Here is a 20,148-nt window from a genome sequence, read left to right as displayed (position 1 = left end):
GTATATTTTTTCAATAAAACTCAAACTAATAAACAACGAATTGATTTAGTTTAGATTAATCAAATTCATTAGAAACAAATGTGTAATAATATTTAAAAAAAAAATCTAATTTCCCTCCATTAATTTTCTAAAATAATATAAAATCTTTAATTTTTTCGTTTATAAATATCATAAATGACGTTTATTTTTTTATCAATATCATAAATGTATGATGTAAACACTATAGTTTGAATTGAATTCCAATTTGTTTGAAGGAATGAACATCTCATAATGAATAATTTTTTCAAATTTATATCAAATTTATTGTCAAGTATTAGTGTGTGCTTGGTTTAGGGTGGGAGAAAGTGAAAAAAATCCGTAAGTTTATTTTAACATAAGTTTAGGCAGACAAGCATGCCGCGTAAGGTGTCTTTATTTCAGTAAGGATTGGATTTAGATTTGGATTTAGATTTTATGGTAATCACCTTCCATGCGCCACATAAACGATAACAAATCTAGCACAATACGTAAAACACTGCGTTTATTACGGACAAGAAACTAATTACCCAAAGTCCAAATTCAGCTTTCGTTTTTCTTCACTCCTTTTCTCTTTTCCTCCAAGGGTAAACTCGTAATGTTAGTCTTCATCCTTTCCAACCAAGAACAAAACCAGAACAACAACAACCTCTATTCATTTCTTTCCACTCAAATTCATCTTATCCATTCATTTCATTAATACACTTCAGGTTCTACTTTAGATCTCTTTTTTCTTTTAATTTCGAAAATTTTACATGTTTCTCCGCCCAAATTTTTAGGGTTTTGTTTAATAATTTTAAATTTTTTTTGCAGATTTTATTTTTAGTATTTTTTTTTTAAATTCTGTTAAGAAACTTCGGCGGTGAGTTCTTAGGGTGAAGTGATTGTAATTGCATGAACTTGTGCTTCAAGTCTTCAATTTCGACAATGGTGTACCCATGTTCAATGCAATTTTCTTGTGATGTTAGGCTCAAAACTAATAATAGTGGACCCAGTAGTTTCCAGCATCATGTAAGTGTTGATTTTGATTCTGATTTTTTTGCTATTCTTTTTTCGGTTTTTGTATAATTTATAAGTTTTGAATTCAGAATGTTGAGATTCGTTTACATTTTGATTGACAGAATCTGGCGCGGGTTCATCGATTGCATCTGGTCACCATGAATCTTTTACCGCGAACTTTGGTATGGATTCTGTATGTATTGAAACAATTATGTATCTTATTTTATTGTCAATTAGATTTGAAGGTGTTTAGGTTATTTGGTGGAGTTGGGTCTTAAGCAAGTGCTTTTGTATGGGTCAATGTTGTCTGTGTTTACTCAGTGTGAAATTTGACTCGATGGAAAACTTTTTTTTGGAATCTACAGAAACGTGATTCTTTGGGACTCCATTATTCTAGTGGAGTACATGCCCCAATACAGCACACTCCTTCCAGGTGCAGTGTTTTTGTTTGTCGGTCTGCCATGCTACCAGGTGGAGGGAGTGGGACTGCCCTCGTGAAATCTGCTAGCGTTTTATTAACAAGGTCTGCTTCTCACTTTTTCCTCTTAATTGAGAAAAGTTTCCGCTACTTAGTGTGTATGTTTGTTTGTATATGGTTTTGTGATTCTTGGCTTTTTTTTTGTCACTATGAAATTGTGCTTGTTTAGAATGCGCACCTTTGACTTTTACGCAATAAAATTCAAGTTTGCAGTCTTTCTAGTATTACATGTATATACTAATGCTTATATGCCATTAATATTTTTTACTGTCTTCTGAATTCATGTTAATGGTTTACTATAATCAGCTTGTAGTTATTGTTTGGAGTCATATAAATATTTATTATAGCATGGTAGGCTAGTGAGATTTTATATGATATACTTCTCAATTCAGTTTGTCTCGTCTTTAAACCACCAGCAGTCACATAGTGTCAAACTGAAGTGAAGTAGCACGGTTGCTCTCCTCTCCTGCCCACATCTGGTTTTTGGTATCTGTTCATTAGCTTCTTGACATATATTTTTGAGTAACTTAAATCTGTTGTACAATATATTTCTTTGACTTTTATGATGTGAATCTTTGATGTTTTACTTTACCGGTTTGTATGACATGCACCTTTGACTTATATATGTAATAAAACTTAAATTTGCCATCTTTCTCATAATGGTGTGTATATACTATCATGCATGTCATTAATAGTTTATGTATTTCTTCTGTATTCATGGTAATGATTTTACTATAATCAGCTTGTAGTTAGGGTTTGGTACTATGTAAATAATTATTTGTGTTGAGAGTCTTGGAAGGCCCGGTATATAAGAGACCAAGACACCACATCTCCACTTAAGAGACCTTGGCTCCACATAGTGATGTGGGACTGGGAGACTCATGCTTGAGAAAGAGATTATTGTAATTCAAGTGTGAGTTGTTATTCCCGCTTCGGATAAAAGTTGGCTAAGTGAAAGATATATAAGAGAGATGACGATTATACTCGATGCATTAAGTTTTTGAGTGAAGATGTGATTTCAAAATCTCTTGTGTGTCATGGTTATTATATTGTTGTTATCTTGCTCCCCAAAATATAGTATGGTAGATCAATTTTAATCATCTTTCAACCACCTGCAAGTCAGTTGACTAGTATTAAATTAAGCTGCATGGTTACTCACTCCCCACCAACCCCTGCCCAGGTTTTGTTATCTATTTATTGGCACGTTGACATATATTTTTGACCAGAAGGAGGTTAGCTGGTATCAATTGGCGTTAAATTTGGATTATTTGTTATTGCTTTTCTTCCTTTTTTAACATATTATTCAATGCATAATCTACGGAAAATTTATTTTTAGATATTTATGCAGGTCATATGATTCTTTACTGGGAAGCCCTATTTTGCTTCGATTGATCCCAGCCCTTGGTATTATTGCCTTTGCTGTTTATGGCATAGAGCCACTCCTTCGTCTCAGCAGGATTCTATTTCTTCAAGTAATCACCAAATTACCATTCATTTTTATTTCTTCATTTCTTCCAAAGCCTGATTGAATACTATATTAGCACCTTTCTTCTTCTTTTTCTTCTTATTTTGAATATTTTTCAGAGGACTGACAGTAGTTGGAAGAAAAGTAGTTCGCAATATGTTATGACATCATATTTTCAGCCATTATTGTTGTGGACTGGGGCAATGCTCATATGCAGGTCTGTTTCTGGATCAGTTAGTAACCCCCCCACCCCCACCCTAATTCATGACGGTGTTGATCTGAGCGTTATTTGTTTCAGGGCATTAGATCCAATTGTCCTGCCATCTCCGAATAGCCAGGTTGTTAAGCAACGACTGCTCAATTTTGTGAGATCTTTGTCAACAGTGATTTCATTTGCATACTGTTTATCAAGGTATTGTATTTCTGGAAGAATCGTGACCAGCAGAACTGGAAATGTTTTTTTTATAAGTAGTTTTCTGTATTGATTTCATTTACCATTTTCTTAAACTACGAATCCAAGATGTAGAAAAGTTCCCCTCCTTGCAATGCTGTTATCAGTTTGCATTGCTATTTATTATTCCCTCCGTCCCTAATCAGTTTGATGGTAAATTTATAGTATACTCAAGATGGAAAAACATGTTTAATTGTGTCTTGGTATCCGAAAACAACCCAAGTTTTGGGACAAAAGTAAAAAGCTTGAAAGACCAAAGAATATGGACAGGGGGAATAGTAGTTATGGTTTCTGATTGTATCAGTCATACTGCTTTATATTTTTTTAACTCTTCTTGCTGCTCTTTTTCAGTATGAAATGTGTATTGGGCCCTGACTACATTTACATTATAATATTATATGGTTTATTTCTTGTTTTCAGCTTAATTCAACAAGCTCAAAAATTCTTTTTGGAGGCAAATGAATCCAGTGATGCAAGAAATGTATGCTTGTCACTTTCTTTTACTGCTTTGTCAGTTCATGTCATTTTTCACTTGTTGTGTCTGAAGTGTTTTTCTTCCAAAGTACTGATGAACTAGTTATTTTTGTTGTCTGAATACTTTTGATGTTTGAATAAATATTTGGATTTTTATTCTGATTTTTTTGTAATATCACTAGAAATTAATATTAGGGTTATACTGAACATCTAGAAATAAGAATTTGACCGGTGATATATATTATTTAAACTAGTTTTTTTCATATATGGATTTAATGTTTATATCAAATATTTGTTTTCATTGGTACTCATTTAAGAAAAATTGAGTGATAGATGGGCCTTGATTTTGCTGGGAAGGCAATATACACTGCTGTATGGGTTGCTGCTGTGTCATTGTTCATGGAATTGCTAGGTTTCTCCACACAGAAGTGGCTAACTGCTGGTGGTTTGGGCACAGTATTGCTCACTCTTGCCGGTCGAGAGGTACACCATTGTTTCTTTTGTTCTGTCTACTCTATACTAGTTGAATTTGTTTTAGTCCACATATTCATTGCATGTTGTGGATTACCATAAATTTTGTAAGAGCAAGTCTTCTAGCTGTACAGCCTATAGCCATTATCAATCAAATGAACTTTGTCGGAGAAATAACTAAATTATTTAATGCTTTTGTTTACAGCCATTCTGACTTTATACTTGTGATTAATCCAGATATTTACGAACTTCCTGTCAAGTATAATGATCCACGCAACTCGGCCATTTATATTGAATGAGTGGATTCAAACAAAGATTGAAGGATATGAGGTTTCTGGCACTGTTGAGGTTTGTATCTACCTTAAAGGAACTTTTACATATAAGGAGTATAATGTATGTTCGATAATAATTTTTTATTTTATTTAAATGGGTGCTCCCCACAATCATGTAACAAATAGAAGATCTTTTACCCTTGATGGATTTCCTTCTTTGCATTACTTCTGAGAAGTTGTATTCAAATTTCATCTTTTCTCCAGCATGTGGGCTGGTGGTCACCGACCATTATTAGAGGTGATGATCGTGAAGCAGTTCATATTCCTAATCACAAGTTCACTGTCAATGTTGTGAGAAATTTGACTCAGAAATCACATTGGCGTATCAAGAGTTACATTTCTATCAGTCATTTGGATGTTAACAAAATTAACGTGAGCATTTTTAGTTCTTGTGCTCTAAATACCTGTTCAAGAAGTTTTATTTTTTAATGTGAAAACTGGTGTTATCTACGTTCCATTTTCTTCATGCAGAGTATTGTAGCAGATATGCGCAAGGTTTTGGCTAAAAACCCTCAAGTTGAGCAGCAGAAATTGCACAGAAGGGTATTTTTGGAAGACATCAATCCTGAAAACCAAGCTCTAAAGGTATGTGTCTGCTATTCTACATAATGATGGGAATATAGGATATGTAGATCATAAATATTCAAGCAAAGTGAGTCAAATGAGAGAGTGCTCTGGGTAAGTACGACTAAGGCATCAGGGGAAAACTATATGCCACATAGCTATAAAACCTACGGTGTATGTGGCTGAATGTTGATGGTAAAGAGCATTTAAGAAAACAGGCTTAATGTCTTGATGAGTGGCTACATACACTACATAAGATAGGACTAGGAATGAATGCTGTTGTAAATATAATTTAAAATCATGTAACTTTTGTATAGATTATATTTAGCCCATTAATTAGGCCCATTAGGTATCATAATCTATTTATGAAGTTCAGTGATTCTACTCGAATTATTTTTTGGACCAACATTTTGAATAACATTCTCCAATTCTACAAATGCATTAGACAAAAAATTGGGTTGGCCCCTGTGAAAAAGACGATCTTGCTCTGTGTGATTTGGTCATGCATGGGAAAACTTACAAAAACTGCAATAAGGACAGAGTATATCAAATAGATGGTTGCCCGTAGTTGGTATAGGGATACCTAGAAAAGTAGAGGCCAAGTCATTTAGAAGACCGTAGATTGGTCTGTCTCTAGACAAAATTTACGAGAAGACATTATTGTTCGGTCGATGTAGTCGACTCGGCCTAGTAGGAAAAACTTTATTGTTGTTGTTTCACTTGCTGTTTATCAATTTACTATATCTTATACTAATGGTCCCTCCTATTGCAGATATTGATATCTTTTACTATATCTTATACTAATGGTCCCTCTTATTGCAGATATTGATATCTTGCTTTGTGAAGACTCCATATTTTGAGGAGTACCTCTGTGTTAAGGTAAAATAATACATACCCAAGGCCTGGTTATGATTGTCATCAATTCAGTGTTTATGGTGTGTATTTCTACATTTAAAATCATTATTGTTTAATTTACGCACATATTATTCTGTTTTTGTAATAAATAAAGTGGCTTAATTAAGATGATTCATGTGTAATAAAACAGGAGGCAATCCTTTTGGATCTTCTCAGAGTTGTCAGTCATCATCGAGCTCGGTTAGCCACTCCCATCCGCACAGTTCAGAAAATATACAGTGAGCCTACCTCAAAAAATATTCCCTTTGGCGATGACATTTTTACTCAATCCAGAGCAGCAGTAAATCGCCCATTCCTACTAATAGAACCCCCATATAAAGTTAATGGTGAAGATAAAGTTAAGCCGTCAACTCGATCAACTCGTGGCAATGAGGAAAAAGATGCTAAGATAGAGGAACCAGTGGCATCTGACTCCAAAAGTGATGACAATTTTGCAGGAACACCATCCTCTCCACCTGGTGCAAACTCCAAGGATAGTTCAGTGGAGAAGACCACCAAAACCATGCAGCCTAAAAAAGATAGCGCTGGAGATGTAGGGAGGGGAAGTACAATTCCTGTATCTAAAAACCTTGCACAAAGTACTGTATCTGAAACTTCTCCTGTTACTTCCCCCGAGTCTAGCAGGGAAGAGATTTCTTCTGCTACTGAGGACAAATCTTCTGTGTCATCATCACCAGTTAGGCCTCCCTTAGACGAGAATATTCTTCTTGGGGTTGCACTTGAAGGCTCAAAACGTACCCTTCCAATTGAGGATGAAGTTAGTCCATCTCCTAACTCGTCTGAGTCACAGGAATTTGCCGTCCAACGAAATGGGAATGGACCTCCTGCTAACAAAGATAAGAAGGATGGTCCAATATCCTGATTTCCAAATGCTAAGAACAATGACTAGAATCACTAGAACGGTAGCTAAATAAAGAGTAAAACTTGGCACTTTAGTTTGTGCCACTGGACGAGGTTCTGCAAAAAATGATCCAGCTGTCTTTTTTTAAGTTGGAATTATACATTGTATCTCTCTAGCTGGTTGCCCTTATATATGTATATAATATAATTATCCATTCATGATTTGTTGTATTACGAGTACCTGTTTCCTACTCCAACAGTGGGCAATAAATGTTGTTTTAAATTATAATAAAGAGCAGGAAATTGTAGTATTTTTCTATATTTTCACCTCATTAGATTATTGTCTTGAAGTTTATTTACAGATCTAAGAGTATTTAGATAAGATAACATAAATTTCTTCCTGTTTAATTTAAGGCGGGTGGGCTTCCATCAATCCCTTAGGAAAGACTTGCGATCAAGTCTCTTAGGATAAACATCAATCGTGCCTCTTAGGCATGATTTCTGAGTTTGATCTTGCCTGAGGAAACACGAAGTCCATCAGGTGAGAGTTTAGTTAATCTGGGCAACCTAAGTCACTTAGGCAAAGTTATATGTAGCATAAATGATGAGATTGTAAGTCCCTCAGGTGAGGCATTGGACCTCTTGAGCGGGACTTCCATCAAGCCCTCAGAAAGACTTGTGATAAAGTCTCTTAGACTAGATATCGATCATGCCTCTTAGGTGTATAAGTCTGGTCTTGTCCGAGGAATTACTAAGTCCCTTAGGCGAGGGTTTAGTTAACTTGGGGAGCTAATGTCCCCATGAGAAATTATATGTAGTCCGACTGAAGAGACTATAAGTCCCTCAGGCAAGGTGTTCGATCTCTTGGGCGGGATTTCCATCAAGCCCTAAGGCGAGACTTGTGATCAAGTCTCTTAGGTTCGATATTTGTCGCGCCTCTTAGGCATGATTTTTTGAGTCCGATCTCACTTGAGGAAACACTAAGTCCCTTAGGCGAGAGTTTAGTTAACCTGGGGAACCTAAGTCCCTCAGGAGAATTTATATTTAGCCTTTCTGATGAGACTATAAGCCCCTCTAGTAAGGCGTTGGACCTCTCGGATGGGACTTTCATGAAGCCCTCAAGTAAGACTTGTGGTCAAGTTTCTTAGGATGGATATCAGTTTCGCCTCTTATGCATGATTTCTGAGTCTGATTTCTCCAGAGGAAACACTAAGTCCCTCAGGCAAGAGTTTAGTTAACTTGGATAGCCTAAGTCCCTCAGGAGAAGTTATATGTAGCTCAACTAATGAGACTATAGGTCCCTGAAGAAAGCCGCTTGGCCTCTCAACGAGACTTCTATCAGGCCCTCATGCAAGAGTTGTTATCAAGTCTCTTAGGTTGGATATCGGTCGCGCCTCTTAAGTGTTATTTTTTAGTTTGATCCCGTCCGAGGAAACACTAAGTTGCTTAAGCGAGAGTTTAGTTAACCGGGGAGCCTAAGTCCTTCAGAAAAATTTATATGTAGCCCGACCGAAGACACTATAAGTCCCTCAGGAAAGGTGTTGGACCTCTCGGGCGGGACTTCCATCAGCCTTCAGACAAGACTTGTGATCAAGTCTCTTAGGCTGGATATCGATCGTGCTTTTTAGGCGTGATTTCTAAGTCTGATCCCGCCTGTGGAAACACTAAGTTCCAAAGACAAGAGTTTAGTTAATGTGGGGAGCCTACGTCTCTCAGGAAAAGTTATATGTAGCTCGACTGATGAGACTATAAGTCCCTCAAAAAAGATGTTGAACCTCTCGGGCGGGACTTCCATCAAGCCCTTAAACAAGACTTGTGATCAAGTCTCTTAGGTTGAATACCAGTCGCACTTCTTAGGCATGATTTCTGAGTCTGATCCCTCCCAAGGAAACACAGTCCCTTAGGCGAGAGTTTAGTTAACCTGGTGGGCTTATGTCCCTCAGGAGAATTTATATTTAGCCCGAAAGATGATACTATAAGTCCCTCAGGCGAGGCGTTGGACCTCTTGAATGGGACTTCCATCAAGCCCTCAAGAAAAACTTGTGATCAAGTCTCTTAGGCCAGATATTGGTCGTGCCTCTTAGGCATGAATTGTAAGTCTGATCCCATCCGAGGAAACACTAAGTCCCTTAGGCGGGAGTTTAGTTAGCCCTGTGGGTCTAAGTCCCTCAGGCGGGAGTTTAGTTAACTCGGTGGGTCTAAGTCCCTCAAACGAATTTATATTTAGCCCGACCGATGATACTATAAGTCCCTCATACGAGGCATTGGATATCTCAAATGCGACTTCCATCAAGCTCTCAGGAAAAACTTGTGATCAAGTCTCTTAGGCTAGACATCGTTCGTGCCTCTTAGGCATGAATTATAAGTTTGATCCCGCCCGAGGAAATACTAAGTCCCTGAGGCGAGAGTTTAGTTAACCCGGGGAGCCTAAGTCCCTCAAGAAAAGTTATATTTTGTTCGGCTGATGAGATTATAAGTCACTCAGGCAAGACTTGTGATCAAGTCTCTTAGGATGGATATTGGTCTTGCCTCTTAGGCATGAATTCTAAGTCTGGTTTTGTCTAAGGAAACACTGAGTCCCTCGGGCGTGAGTTTAGTTAACCTGGGGAGCCTAAGTCCCTTATGAGAAGTTATATGTAGCATGACTGATGAGAGTATAAGTTCATCAGGCGATGCAATTGGATAACTAATTTGTGTTACCCTAAGGGGCGACAAGGATCTTCGCCATGAATTCTAACATACAAACATTATCTCAAAGGGCGACAAGGATCTTCATGGTGAACTTCAGCATAAAAACATTGCCTTAAAGGGCGACAAAGATCTTTGCAATGAAGCCCGACATACAAATGTTGCCTCAAGGGGAGGTAAGGATCTTCGTCATGAAGTCCATCATACAAATATTTTCTCAAGGGGAAATGAGCATCTTCGTCATGAAGTCTAGCATATAACGTTTCCTCAGAAGGAGGCAAAGACCTTCGTTATGATGTCCAACTTAGAAAGTTGCCTCAGAGGGCGACAAGGACCTTCATTATGAAGTCCAACATAAAGCGTTGCCTTGAAGGGTGGAAATGACATTCATTATGAAGCCTAGCTTAGAATGTTTCCTTAGAGGGAGACAAGGACCTTTGTGATGAATTCAAGCATAAAATGTTGCCTCAGAGGGTGGGAAGGACCTTCGTTATGACTTTCAACATAGAATATTGCCTTGGAGGGTGGCAAGGACCTTCGTTATGAAGTCCAATATAAAGGCATTTCCCTAAAGGGTGACAAGGACCTTCGTTATGAAGTCCCGCTTAGAACGTTGCCTCAGAGGGCGACAAGGACATTCGTTATTAAGTTTAACATAAAATGTTGCCTCATAGGGTGATAAGGACATTCGTTATGAAGTCCAACATAAAGGCATTCAGAGAAAACATATTTCTAGGGAATAAATAAATTTAGAATTAGGCGTAAGTACATAATAAAGATGTTTATTGGAAAATTATAAATAATTTTAACTGTAATAATATATAATATGGAGAGTGTTCTATGTTCTAGGTAAAAGTGGTCCTTCCATCTCCTGCAACTTGTATGCTTCTGAAATATGTGGCACGATCCCTCCCAGTTAGGTTGTAATTTTCCCTACTATGAGGGTAAAACTACTTCCTTCAAGACCAAGCCACCTTCTTTCATTTCTTTTGTCTTGAATTTGGAGTTGTACCTTCTAGAGGCCCTGTGTTTGGCAGCAAACTATCGGACGTGGATGGCCTTCCCCAATTCGTCGATTAGGTATGCTGCATACTTCAAGCCTATCTCATTTGCTTTTTCATTGATCTGGGATCATCGCCACGAGGGTGTGTCGATCTCCACAGGTAGCATGAGTCCACTATGTATTGGTGTGGTATGACCATAATATCTCAGGGAGTAGTTTTGGCCATAAGCCATTGTCATCGTCAAGCTTTCTCTTAAGTCCCTTCAAAATTACTTTGTGTGTTGACTCGGCTTGACCATTTGCTTGAGGGTGTACAACATACACAAATTTAGTTTGTACTCCTAAGTCTTTGAAAAAGTAAGTGACCATAGTACTGGAAAAATGGATCCCACTATGAGAGACAATGGCTCCAGAAAGTCTGTATCTCAGATAATCTTCTGCCAATTGAATCAACGCATTATCTCTCCTGTGATTTTGGTGACCACCTCTACTTCTATTCATTTGGTGAAGTAATCAACTCCTACTATCAGGAATTTTAGTTTCTTTAATGCCAAGGGGAATATGCCCCGCTGATATAAAGGCCAGGGCAAGGTCATCGATTGGAGAAGTTCAGCTGGGGAGTGGTGAAGGTCACCATGTATCTGACATTGAGCGCACCTCTTGATAAATGAGATACTATCTTTCGTTAAGGTGAGATAATAATACCCCATCATTAATAATTTGTGGGTGAGGGTTTCCCCGCCAATATGGTTGTTGCAAGCACCCTTGTGTACATCTATAAGGACCAGGGTGGCTTCATGCCCAGCCATACACTGTAGCATGGGATAAGCCCTCCTCATTTTGTATAGTTTCCCAAAGAGTAGGGTGTACTTGGAATCCTATTTTAGGATCCTTCTTGCTTCTCCCTCGTTAGTGGAAGTTCGTCAGACTGTAGATAATGTAGTATGAGTGACATCCAGCTAGATTCTGGGACATCTTCTAGGGAGTACACTTCATCTACCTCAATGTTGGGGGAGACGAGAGTATGTTGGATAACTCCTCCATTGAACCCCATTGTCTTCAATGTGGCTAGCTTGGACAGGAGGTCTTCTATGAAGTTTTGCTCGGGGGGGATATGCTTTATATTAAAGGAGGACAAACGAGAGGACAAACTCTGTATCTTTTGCATATATTTTATCTTCTAAGGTTCCTTCGCCTGATATTTCCTAGAGACTTGGTTAGAGACGAACTTGGAGTTTCTTTTGTCCTTCAGTTTAAAGGCTCCAATTTCTAAGGCGAGAACCATGCCGACAACAAGGGCCTCATACTCCACTTGATTGTTATTGGAGGTGAGCTCAAACTTTAGTGTCTGCTCGATGAGTATGTTGCTAGGACCTTCTAGGATTATTTTGGTGCCGCTTCCTTTCATGTTGGAGGCATCATATATAGATAACACCCATTCTGGAGGGGTCTTCTCGTCTATAGGCGAGCTGAATTTTGCTACAAAATCCACCAGAGGGTCTTAGTTTCGTTGTTGCGAAGAAGACGACTAGCTCTAGTTTCTCAATCTTATGATAACACGCTTCGGCGCCCTTGAACAACTTGCTTAAGAAATACACATGTTTCTCTCCCCCCATCTATTTCTTGGACTAGGACTGAGCTTATCTCCTAATCTGTAACCGAGAGGTAGAGGAATAACAATGACTCATCTCTAAGGCGAGTCATGACAGGGGGCGATGTGTGGAAATTCTTAACCTTGGTGAAAGCCTCCTCACATTCAGGGGTCCATTTAAACCTCTCCTTTTTCTTTATAGGAGAAAATAAGGGGAAGGCTTTGTCACCTGCACATAAGAGGAAGTGATATACGGCGAGGAGGCGATCCGTAAGTTTTTGTACCTCTTTTACGTTAGTGGGGATCCTCATGGTGATAAATGCTTGACACTTATCCGAGTTAGCCTTGATGCCTCTCCGTGTCAACATGAAACCTAGGAATTTCCTCACGTGAACCCCAAAAGAACATTTGGCAAGGTTTAAGTGTATATTGTATTTCCTGACTGTTTATATGACATCTTCCCGATATTCTGCATGCCTGCATCCTTCGATAGTCTTGAATATAATTTCATCAACATAAACCTCAAGATTTCGCCCTATCTAATGGGAGAAGAAAGCGTCCATGAGTCGTTAGTAGGTGGTGTCAACATTCTTATGGTCGGAGGGCATGACATTGTAGTAGTACTTTCCATGATTCGACATGAAGGTTGTTTTGGGTGCATCCAAGGGGTCCATTCGCATTTGGTTGTACCTTGAGTATGCATCCATGAAGCTCAATGTGGGGTAGCTCGAAGACCCATCAATGAGGCGATCGATGTATGATAGATGATATGGGTCTTTGGGGAAAACGATGTTTATATCGGGGAAATCCACATGCATGTGCCACCTGTTGTTAGCTTTTCCTACCATAACCACATTGGCCAACCAGGTGGGGTAATTTGTTTCCATGATGAATCTGTAAAATTATTTTTTGCAAAACAACTACTTACAGAGGTAAATCCAACATAAAAGTTCTGGACAAACCTTTTTTCTTGTGCTTTTTAAAACTTAAATGAGTTATTTAGAAATTTAAGTTCCAAAATATCCTCTAAGACCAACTTGAGTTTCTAAGGTCATTATTGATCTAAAACCTCTATAGATATGAGTGTCCCTTGAATTGTTATCTAAAACACCATAAAATGTCTCAATATTCGTATCTCGCATTTGTCAACTTCAACGGCGAGAGACCCCCTCTCTAATTTAGTTTCACAGATATCACCTGTCTCGTCGATCTGAAATCCACACTAGAGAATCTCTTGTGATACCCAAATAATAAAAGAGTTGTGAAGGTCCATTATCATTCACTCTCAATTGACAATGAAATAAAGATACAGTTCAATAAGTTTGAGTTGAAGATATATGAAGATTTAACGGTTATGTGGAGTACATTTCACCGTTATGAAATAAAGAGTTTGATCGAGGTGGATGTGACGGTTGTTAGATCTATCAACAATATTCCAAAGATATTGAAATGTCCTTAATCATATCTTGATGATGAAATGTAATGTTAGATTTACGTTAGCAAAATCTATGTAATGTTACATATTTATGTATGTCATAGCAAAGATTTATGTCAACTTATGTTGTTTTTCCCATTTCTGCAATTGTTTCTAGTATGGGATAAAAAGGAAGATTACAAAGGCTAAATTCTGTAAAAAAAAATGGAGCTCAACCTCCAGATATTTTCATCTATGGCATGGGTCTGAGACTTGACTGTGGTTGATTTTTGATGCGTCTGGAAGCTAAGTTCTGGATTTTAAGGGCATTATTGATTTTTCACTAGGGTGTGTGAGTACCACTAATTATTCAAAAAGTAATTCTCATGATATTTGTGTTGGTTAACTTTTTAAAATAAAAAAATGGGAATTATTTCTCCCACCCTAAATGTTGCTCCCCTATCCTCGTGAGAAACCCAAAATGCCCCTCAAATACGAAATTATATTTTTGGACACACCAACATTAGAAAAAAATACGGAACTATACTTCTGAAATTTTTTGTGCTTGAAAACTAGAAACAAAAGTAGAAATAAATTCATAAAACTAACATAAAAATTAACATCAATCATTGTTATGACATACATTAAAAACAAAATATTACATATATAATCATTAACATAATTCTAACAATACATTTCATCATCAAGTAGGATGTTTCAACATCTTTAGAATATCGTTGGTCGATCTTGTAATCTTTGCATCCATCTCGGTTGGACCTTTTGTTTCATAACGGTGAAATTTACTTCATATAATAGTCAAATCTTCATCCATCTTTAGCTCAAACTTGTTGAATTATATCTTCCCTTCGTTATCAATCGAGGGTGAATGACAATAGAGCTTTACAACTCTTAGATTGTCTGGGTATAAATTCTCTAATATTGATTTTAGATAAACAAGTTGGGTGATCTCTGTGAACCTTAATTGAAGATGGGCTTCTCGTTGTTGAAGTAGACAAAAGCGAGATATGCATATTGGGACATTATGTGTGTGTTTGTGCTAACAAGTATAATAACCTCCATATTTGTACAATTTTTAGATCAATGTGGACTTTAGAAACGCAATCCTGTTTCAAAGTATATTCCAGAGATGTACTTTCGGGTACACCCTATTTCCTCTAATAAAGTAAGGGTGTATGTACTTCCGAATAAACCCATGTTCTCATTTTTTTAAGAATATAGAGTGAGTCCATAAATGCTTTTTCGAAAAAACCCATGTTAGTTTTTTTTTTAAATTGGGGTGCGTCTGAAAATGTATTTCCAGATTCACCCGCAACTTTCACACATAACCTGTTACAAAAACATAATCTGTTATGAAACACAAAAATGATGAAAAATTTAGAAAACTAAAATATAAGTTAAAATATGTGAAGATGTATGTAGTTTACATCGTTAACATCAATCAAACATTACATACAAAACATGTGTAACCATCTAAATACATTGTTAGATGAAAAAACTAAAATGAATCAAAACATATGTCACCATCTAAATCTATATCTATGGGTGGTTCCGCCTTTGACTTTTGTTTATTTGATTCTCTTTCAATTTTATTCAAATTGGTGAACTCTTCCATCCTATTCAAAAAATGATTCGACCAAGTTTCAGCTTCCTTTGTTAAATGAGTTGTCCACTCAGGTGATGTCGGTAGTATAAGGCACCCCCAACTTGAAATAAACTTGAACAAAATATAGTTATTTTGAAATCCACCCAATACATCAAATATTATATGTACTTGTTATAGATGACCCATTTTAGGGAAGCACATCCATTTTTCTCCGGTGCAAGACTGCTAACACAAGGAATAAGAGATTCATGAATTACGTCAAAGTGTTTTTTCCTTGTATAGCATTATGTATGATTCTTTATGCATCATCAACTCTTTGATAAGTTGTTGGCGTACAATTGTATGATTCTCCTCCCCTTTATAGAGCAAAGTTGAAGCAACTTGATAATCGCAATTACTGTCACCCTCAATGTTTACAATTCGTTCAATGTATTTGTGCATAAAAATAAGCAACTCTTCAATGTATTTGATTTTTAGTAAAGGTGGTGTAAGAGATAGTTTGCTAATGTGAGCACCTTTAAAAACCCTTCTTTAAGATTTTGAAGTTGGAGAATCTGAAAAAAGTTTGTCAATGTGTTCAAAATAGGAAGGAAACCACATTGTTCAATTGTGAATTTGTGTTGGTTTAACCTTCTTAAGAGCACCCTTTGTTTCCGCCGGTTGCGATGATGTTTACGAATATGTAGTTTATGGATAGGAAATTTTCCTCAGTTGCTCTTTCATGTGGAGTTTCTTGTTGTCATCAACCTTCAAAAATCATTATCCATTCAGTGAAGATAAATATATTCGATTTACCTCCCTTTATCACACCATCATCATCAAACTTGATCTTTTTCCAGTGGGTGTAAACATCATACATTCATATCAGACTACAAGTTTCACCTACTTTAAAATTAAACAAGCATGTGGAAGATTGTACATCTTCTTTGAAGGTGGAGAAAAACAAGAAAGGGGGGTTTGAATTATTTTCACAATAATTAAAAACTTTTGAAACACCACACACACGAAAGTAAATGCTAACAGCACAAGAAATTTATCATGGTTTGCTTGAAAATCAAAGCTACTCTAGTTCACCCGACCAATGTGATTTCGCCTTCAATAAGGACCTAACCCAATAATCTCAATAGATTACAAAAACGTCTAAGAGTTTAATAATCTCTTAAGGAAAATCAACAACTTTAAAGTAATACATGTGTTTGCCTTAGTGCTTCTAGGTAAGCAGTATGAAACACAGTTAAGAATAATGACCAATGATCACACTATGAGCAATAACTCTTGTGTGACTACTGAATTTTACAAACAAAAGGATTTAGTATATAGTTCGAAGTGTATTGTAGAGTTCTTATGTAATTGCTTTGTGTGTTCGTATGATAGTGATGGGGCCTTTATAGAATTTTGAGATGGTACCGTTGGAGGAAAATTAATGGGGATATCTTGCCAACTATGGGGCTTAATGACATCAATTTTCTTGTCCTTTCCATAACAGTCTTGGAGTATAATCCATACTTTCATTATATAGATTTGTTCCTTACTTAGAATACTTCTTAATCAAGTTTATGATTTTAATGAGTCAGATGATTTGTTTTGCGTGAATTAGAGTGAACGGAGTTCAGAGTCTTTGATCAGAACTTGTTTTCTTCAGATAGTTGTTTGTTGAGTAGTCTTCAGTGTCAACTTGACTGATCTTCAGATATAGTGTCTTATGATATTATCGTGTAGAGTTATCAGATATAAGTCTTCAGATGTAGAGACTTCAGATATCAGATATGAACTTCAATGTCAGATTCTGTATGTGATTCTTTCAGGAGTGTTCTTGTTAGGCATGGCAACGGGGCAGGGCGGGGACGGTTTTTGTATTCCCCAAACCCAAACCCGAATCCCAGATAAATCCCTGTTCCCCGCCCCGATCCCCGACGGGGATGAATAATTGAACCCCAAACCCATCCCAAATGGGTTCGGGGATCCCCGCCCCGCCCCCAAACCCAAAACCTACTTCAAACCCAAAAACTTCCCTAAACCCAAAATTCGCCCCGAACCCAAAACTTGCCCCAATCCGAACAAATATTAACTTATATTACAAAAATAAAATACAATTTCGAAGAAGTTTAAACATATTTTTTAAATAATAAAATACAAACAAAAGTATTAATTCATTAACCATACAATTAATATTTCATATTAACAAAACCAAATAATCCAAAATATAAAAACTAAATAATAAAATACAAATTGATATTCCAAACTACCATCCTAACAAATGCATAGTAAAAAATATTTTACATTCCAAAATACCAACAAAACAACCACATAACTAAAAAATATTCAACATCACTGTCTATGAAAATTGCTAACAAAAATAGATAAGTGGCCAACACCAATATTGTCTTCTTTCTTTCTCTAAATGCTATTCTCAATCTTCAAAGAGGAAATTTATACCACTAGTTAATATTTCACCTATACAAAAAATGCATATTAAAATACAAACATTAATAATAAATAATAATACAAGTCAAAACTTAGTTACTCTTGTATTCTAATAACAAATTCGTTACTAACAAGAAATTAGTAATAAATAAATCGCTTCACACTTCATAATAAAAATTAAGAAATAGATGCAAAAAGAAACTCGTAATACATAAGTCACTTCACACTCCATATTAGAAATTGATAATAAATAAATCAAAGGAAATTTTTACCTTCTTCATCGGGCTCTATTTCATCGAGTAAAGTAGTGTAGTCATTGCTTAACTTAGAACTCATACCAATATGAAACACAATACAATATAAATAGTAATCAATTAACAAATACAAAATTATACCGTTAAAGTCCAAACTTGAAAAAATTAACATTGATATATATCATTTACAAGTTTTATATTTAAAAGCAGTATTCAAACCTTTTGATTGTATAAATGACAATTTATCTTCAAATATCCAAGTCATACAGTAGTTACCCATAATCACAAAATACTAAAGAATAGTAACGTACATCGTGTACAATAGAGAGGAAACATATAAAATAAATACATAGAATAATAAAAAAAAAGAATAGAGAGTAATGAAAGACATAATTATATCTCATTTTATAATATATATAAAAATTGACAGAATAATATAAAAACATACCATTATTTTCAGTACTCCATAACCAACTTCTAGCGCACATCAAAGCCTCTAAAGTTGTCCAATAAAGTCGATTGCGATGCGGGCTTAAAATATGACCGCTAGTACTGAATGCGGATTCTGAAGCTACGGTAGAAATAGGAATTGCTAACATATCTTTTGCAATTGCTTGGAGTGTTGGATATTTGATGCCATTTAACTTCCACCACAATAGAATATCAAAATCAGGACTTTGCGGTAAAACTTCCTCTTCCAAATAATGATCCAATTCTGTTTTAACAAATGAAGTTCTAGCTTTTTTTTTTCTTCCGAACATATGCATCATAATCATCTAAACCATCATTAGCCATACGACTAGATTCCAACATTGGTGAGTCACCACAATTCTCTTGGTTCAACTTCAATTGATAATCAGCAATTAAGTCATAACATAGTTGTTGAATCCTCTTAACTTGCTCAAAAGAGTCTTGTTCATACAATTTTTCATAATAGTATTCAAGTAACTCCATTTTGTATCTAGGATAAAAAACACTAGCAATTCCCATTATATCATGGGTGACACTCCAATATTTATCAAATTTTTGCAATATCTTGTTAGCCATTTCTTTGATCAATAAATTGGAAGAGTTAATCCAATCAGATATTGCCAATTTAATCTTACAAATCCCAGGAAAAAACATGTTGGCAGTGGGATACTTAGTGCCAGAAATGATTTCGGTGATTTTGTTGAATAACTTTAATCTTTCACAAACATCTCTTGCAAATTTCCATTGTGAACTAGTCGGAACACAAGTGTATCGAGTGTCACGTAGCCTTAACCGACTAAATACATCCTCATACAAAATAGCAATGTCAAGCATTTTATAAGTGGAATTCCATCTAGTTGAACAATCTAAACTTAAAGTTTTAGTGCAAGAAATTCCCAATTGTTTAGCTGTCTCCTCAAATTTTTCTTTTCTTTTAGGAGTTGCAGTCTAATAAGCTACACTATCCCGAATCTTTTCTATTCCATCTTTCACTACTTCTAAACCATCCTTTACTATCAAATTTAATGTGTGTGCGCAATAACGCATATGAAGTAAATATTCATCCCTCAACAAAGTACTTAAATGCAACTTCTCCTTAATTTTGTCTATCACAACATCATTCGTGCTACAATTATCTAAAGTGATAGTTGACAATTTTGTATCGATATTCCAGTCCATTAAACACTTAACTAAAGCAGCACAAAGTCTATCACTTGAATGAGGAGCAGGAATATAAATGAACCTAACACATAATAAAATTCAAAATATGAAATAAATAAAGCGAACATATTATGTTTATGCTTAAAGTAGACATAAAAAATTGTAATTACCTCAAGATGCAACTCTGCAAATTCCAAGCTCCATCAATATAATGTGCAGTAACAATCATATACCCTTTTTTTTATTACTTGAAGTCCACATGTCTGAAGTAATCGCCACTCTTGCTTGAAGACTATCTAATAACTTTGAAGTTATTGTCTTCTCAAACTCGTACACTTTAAATATCTCCTTCCTAATAGTATTTCTACAAGGAACATGAAACAATGGTTATAGAGAAACAACAAATCGTCGGAAACCAATATGATCTACAATTGAAAGTGGATACTCATGCATAACTATTGCACATGCAAGCTCTTTCCTTGATTTTTCAGCATTATAAGTACCAACTCCTAAT

General features: G+C 36.1%; 1 protein-coding gene across 2 annotated transcripts; it reads left to right on the top strand.

The window, feature by feature from the left end:
* Positions 1 to 407: 407 nt before the first annotated feature.
* LOC127088264 (mechanosensitive ion channel protein 2, chloroplastic) lies at positions 408 to 7,323 on the top strand. 2 transcript variants are annotated; one of them, XM_051029179.1, is made up of 15 exons: positions 408 to 725; positions 829 to 1,026; positions 1,137 to 1,196; positions 1,380 to 1,537; positions 2,673 to 2,732; positions 2,841 to 2,964; positions 3,077 to 3,174; positions 3,256 to 3,369; positions 3,829 to 3,889; positions 4,216 to 4,365; positions 4,591 to 4,701; positions 4,890 to 5,057; positions 5,157 to 5,270; positions 6,072 to 6,128; positions 6,295 to 7,323. In XM_051029179.1, exons 2-15 carry the CDS (start codon positions 910 to 912, stop codon positions 7,024 to 7,026), a joined length of 2,124 nt encoding a protein of 707 aa, XP_050885136.1. In that variant the 5' UTR covers positions 408 to 725; positions 829 to 909; the 3' UTR covers positions 7,027 to 7,323. The 2 variants fall into 2 exon arrangements, with proteins under 2 accessions (XP_050885136.1, XP_050885137.1); XM_051029180.1 differs by lacking the exon at positions 2,673 to 2,732.
* The last annotated feature ends 12,825 nt before the right edge of the window (positions 7,324 to 20,148 follow it).

The sequence above is a fragment of the Lathyrus oleraceus genome, chromosome 5 (genome assembly GCF_024323335.1).
Source record: "Lathyrus oleraceus cultivar Zhongwan6 chromosome 5, CAAS_Psat_ZW6_1.0, whole genome shotgun sequence".
Classification (NCBI taxonomy): Eukaryota; Viridiplantae; Streptophyta; class Magnoliopsida; order Fabales; family Fabaceae; genus Lathyrus; species Lathyrus oleraceus.
The sequence above is the reverse complement of the archived record's forward strand: the minus strand, read 5'-3'. Positions and strand labels throughout refer to the sequence as shown.

Bases quoted from the DNA above. Each gene is read 5' to 3' on its own strand.
- LOC127088264 (XM_051029179.1), top strand. From the start codon at position 910: ATGAACTTGTGCTTCAAGTCTTCAATTTCGACAATGGTGTACCCATGT. The intron at 2,733-2,840 runs GTATCAATTGGC...ATATTTATGCAG, and splicing joins GACCAGAAGGAGGTTAGCTG to GTCATATGATTCTTTACTGG. The intron at 2,965-3,076 runs GTAATCACCAAA...AATATTTTTCAG, and splicing joins GCAGGATTCTATTTCTTCAA to AGGACTGACAGTAGTTGGAA.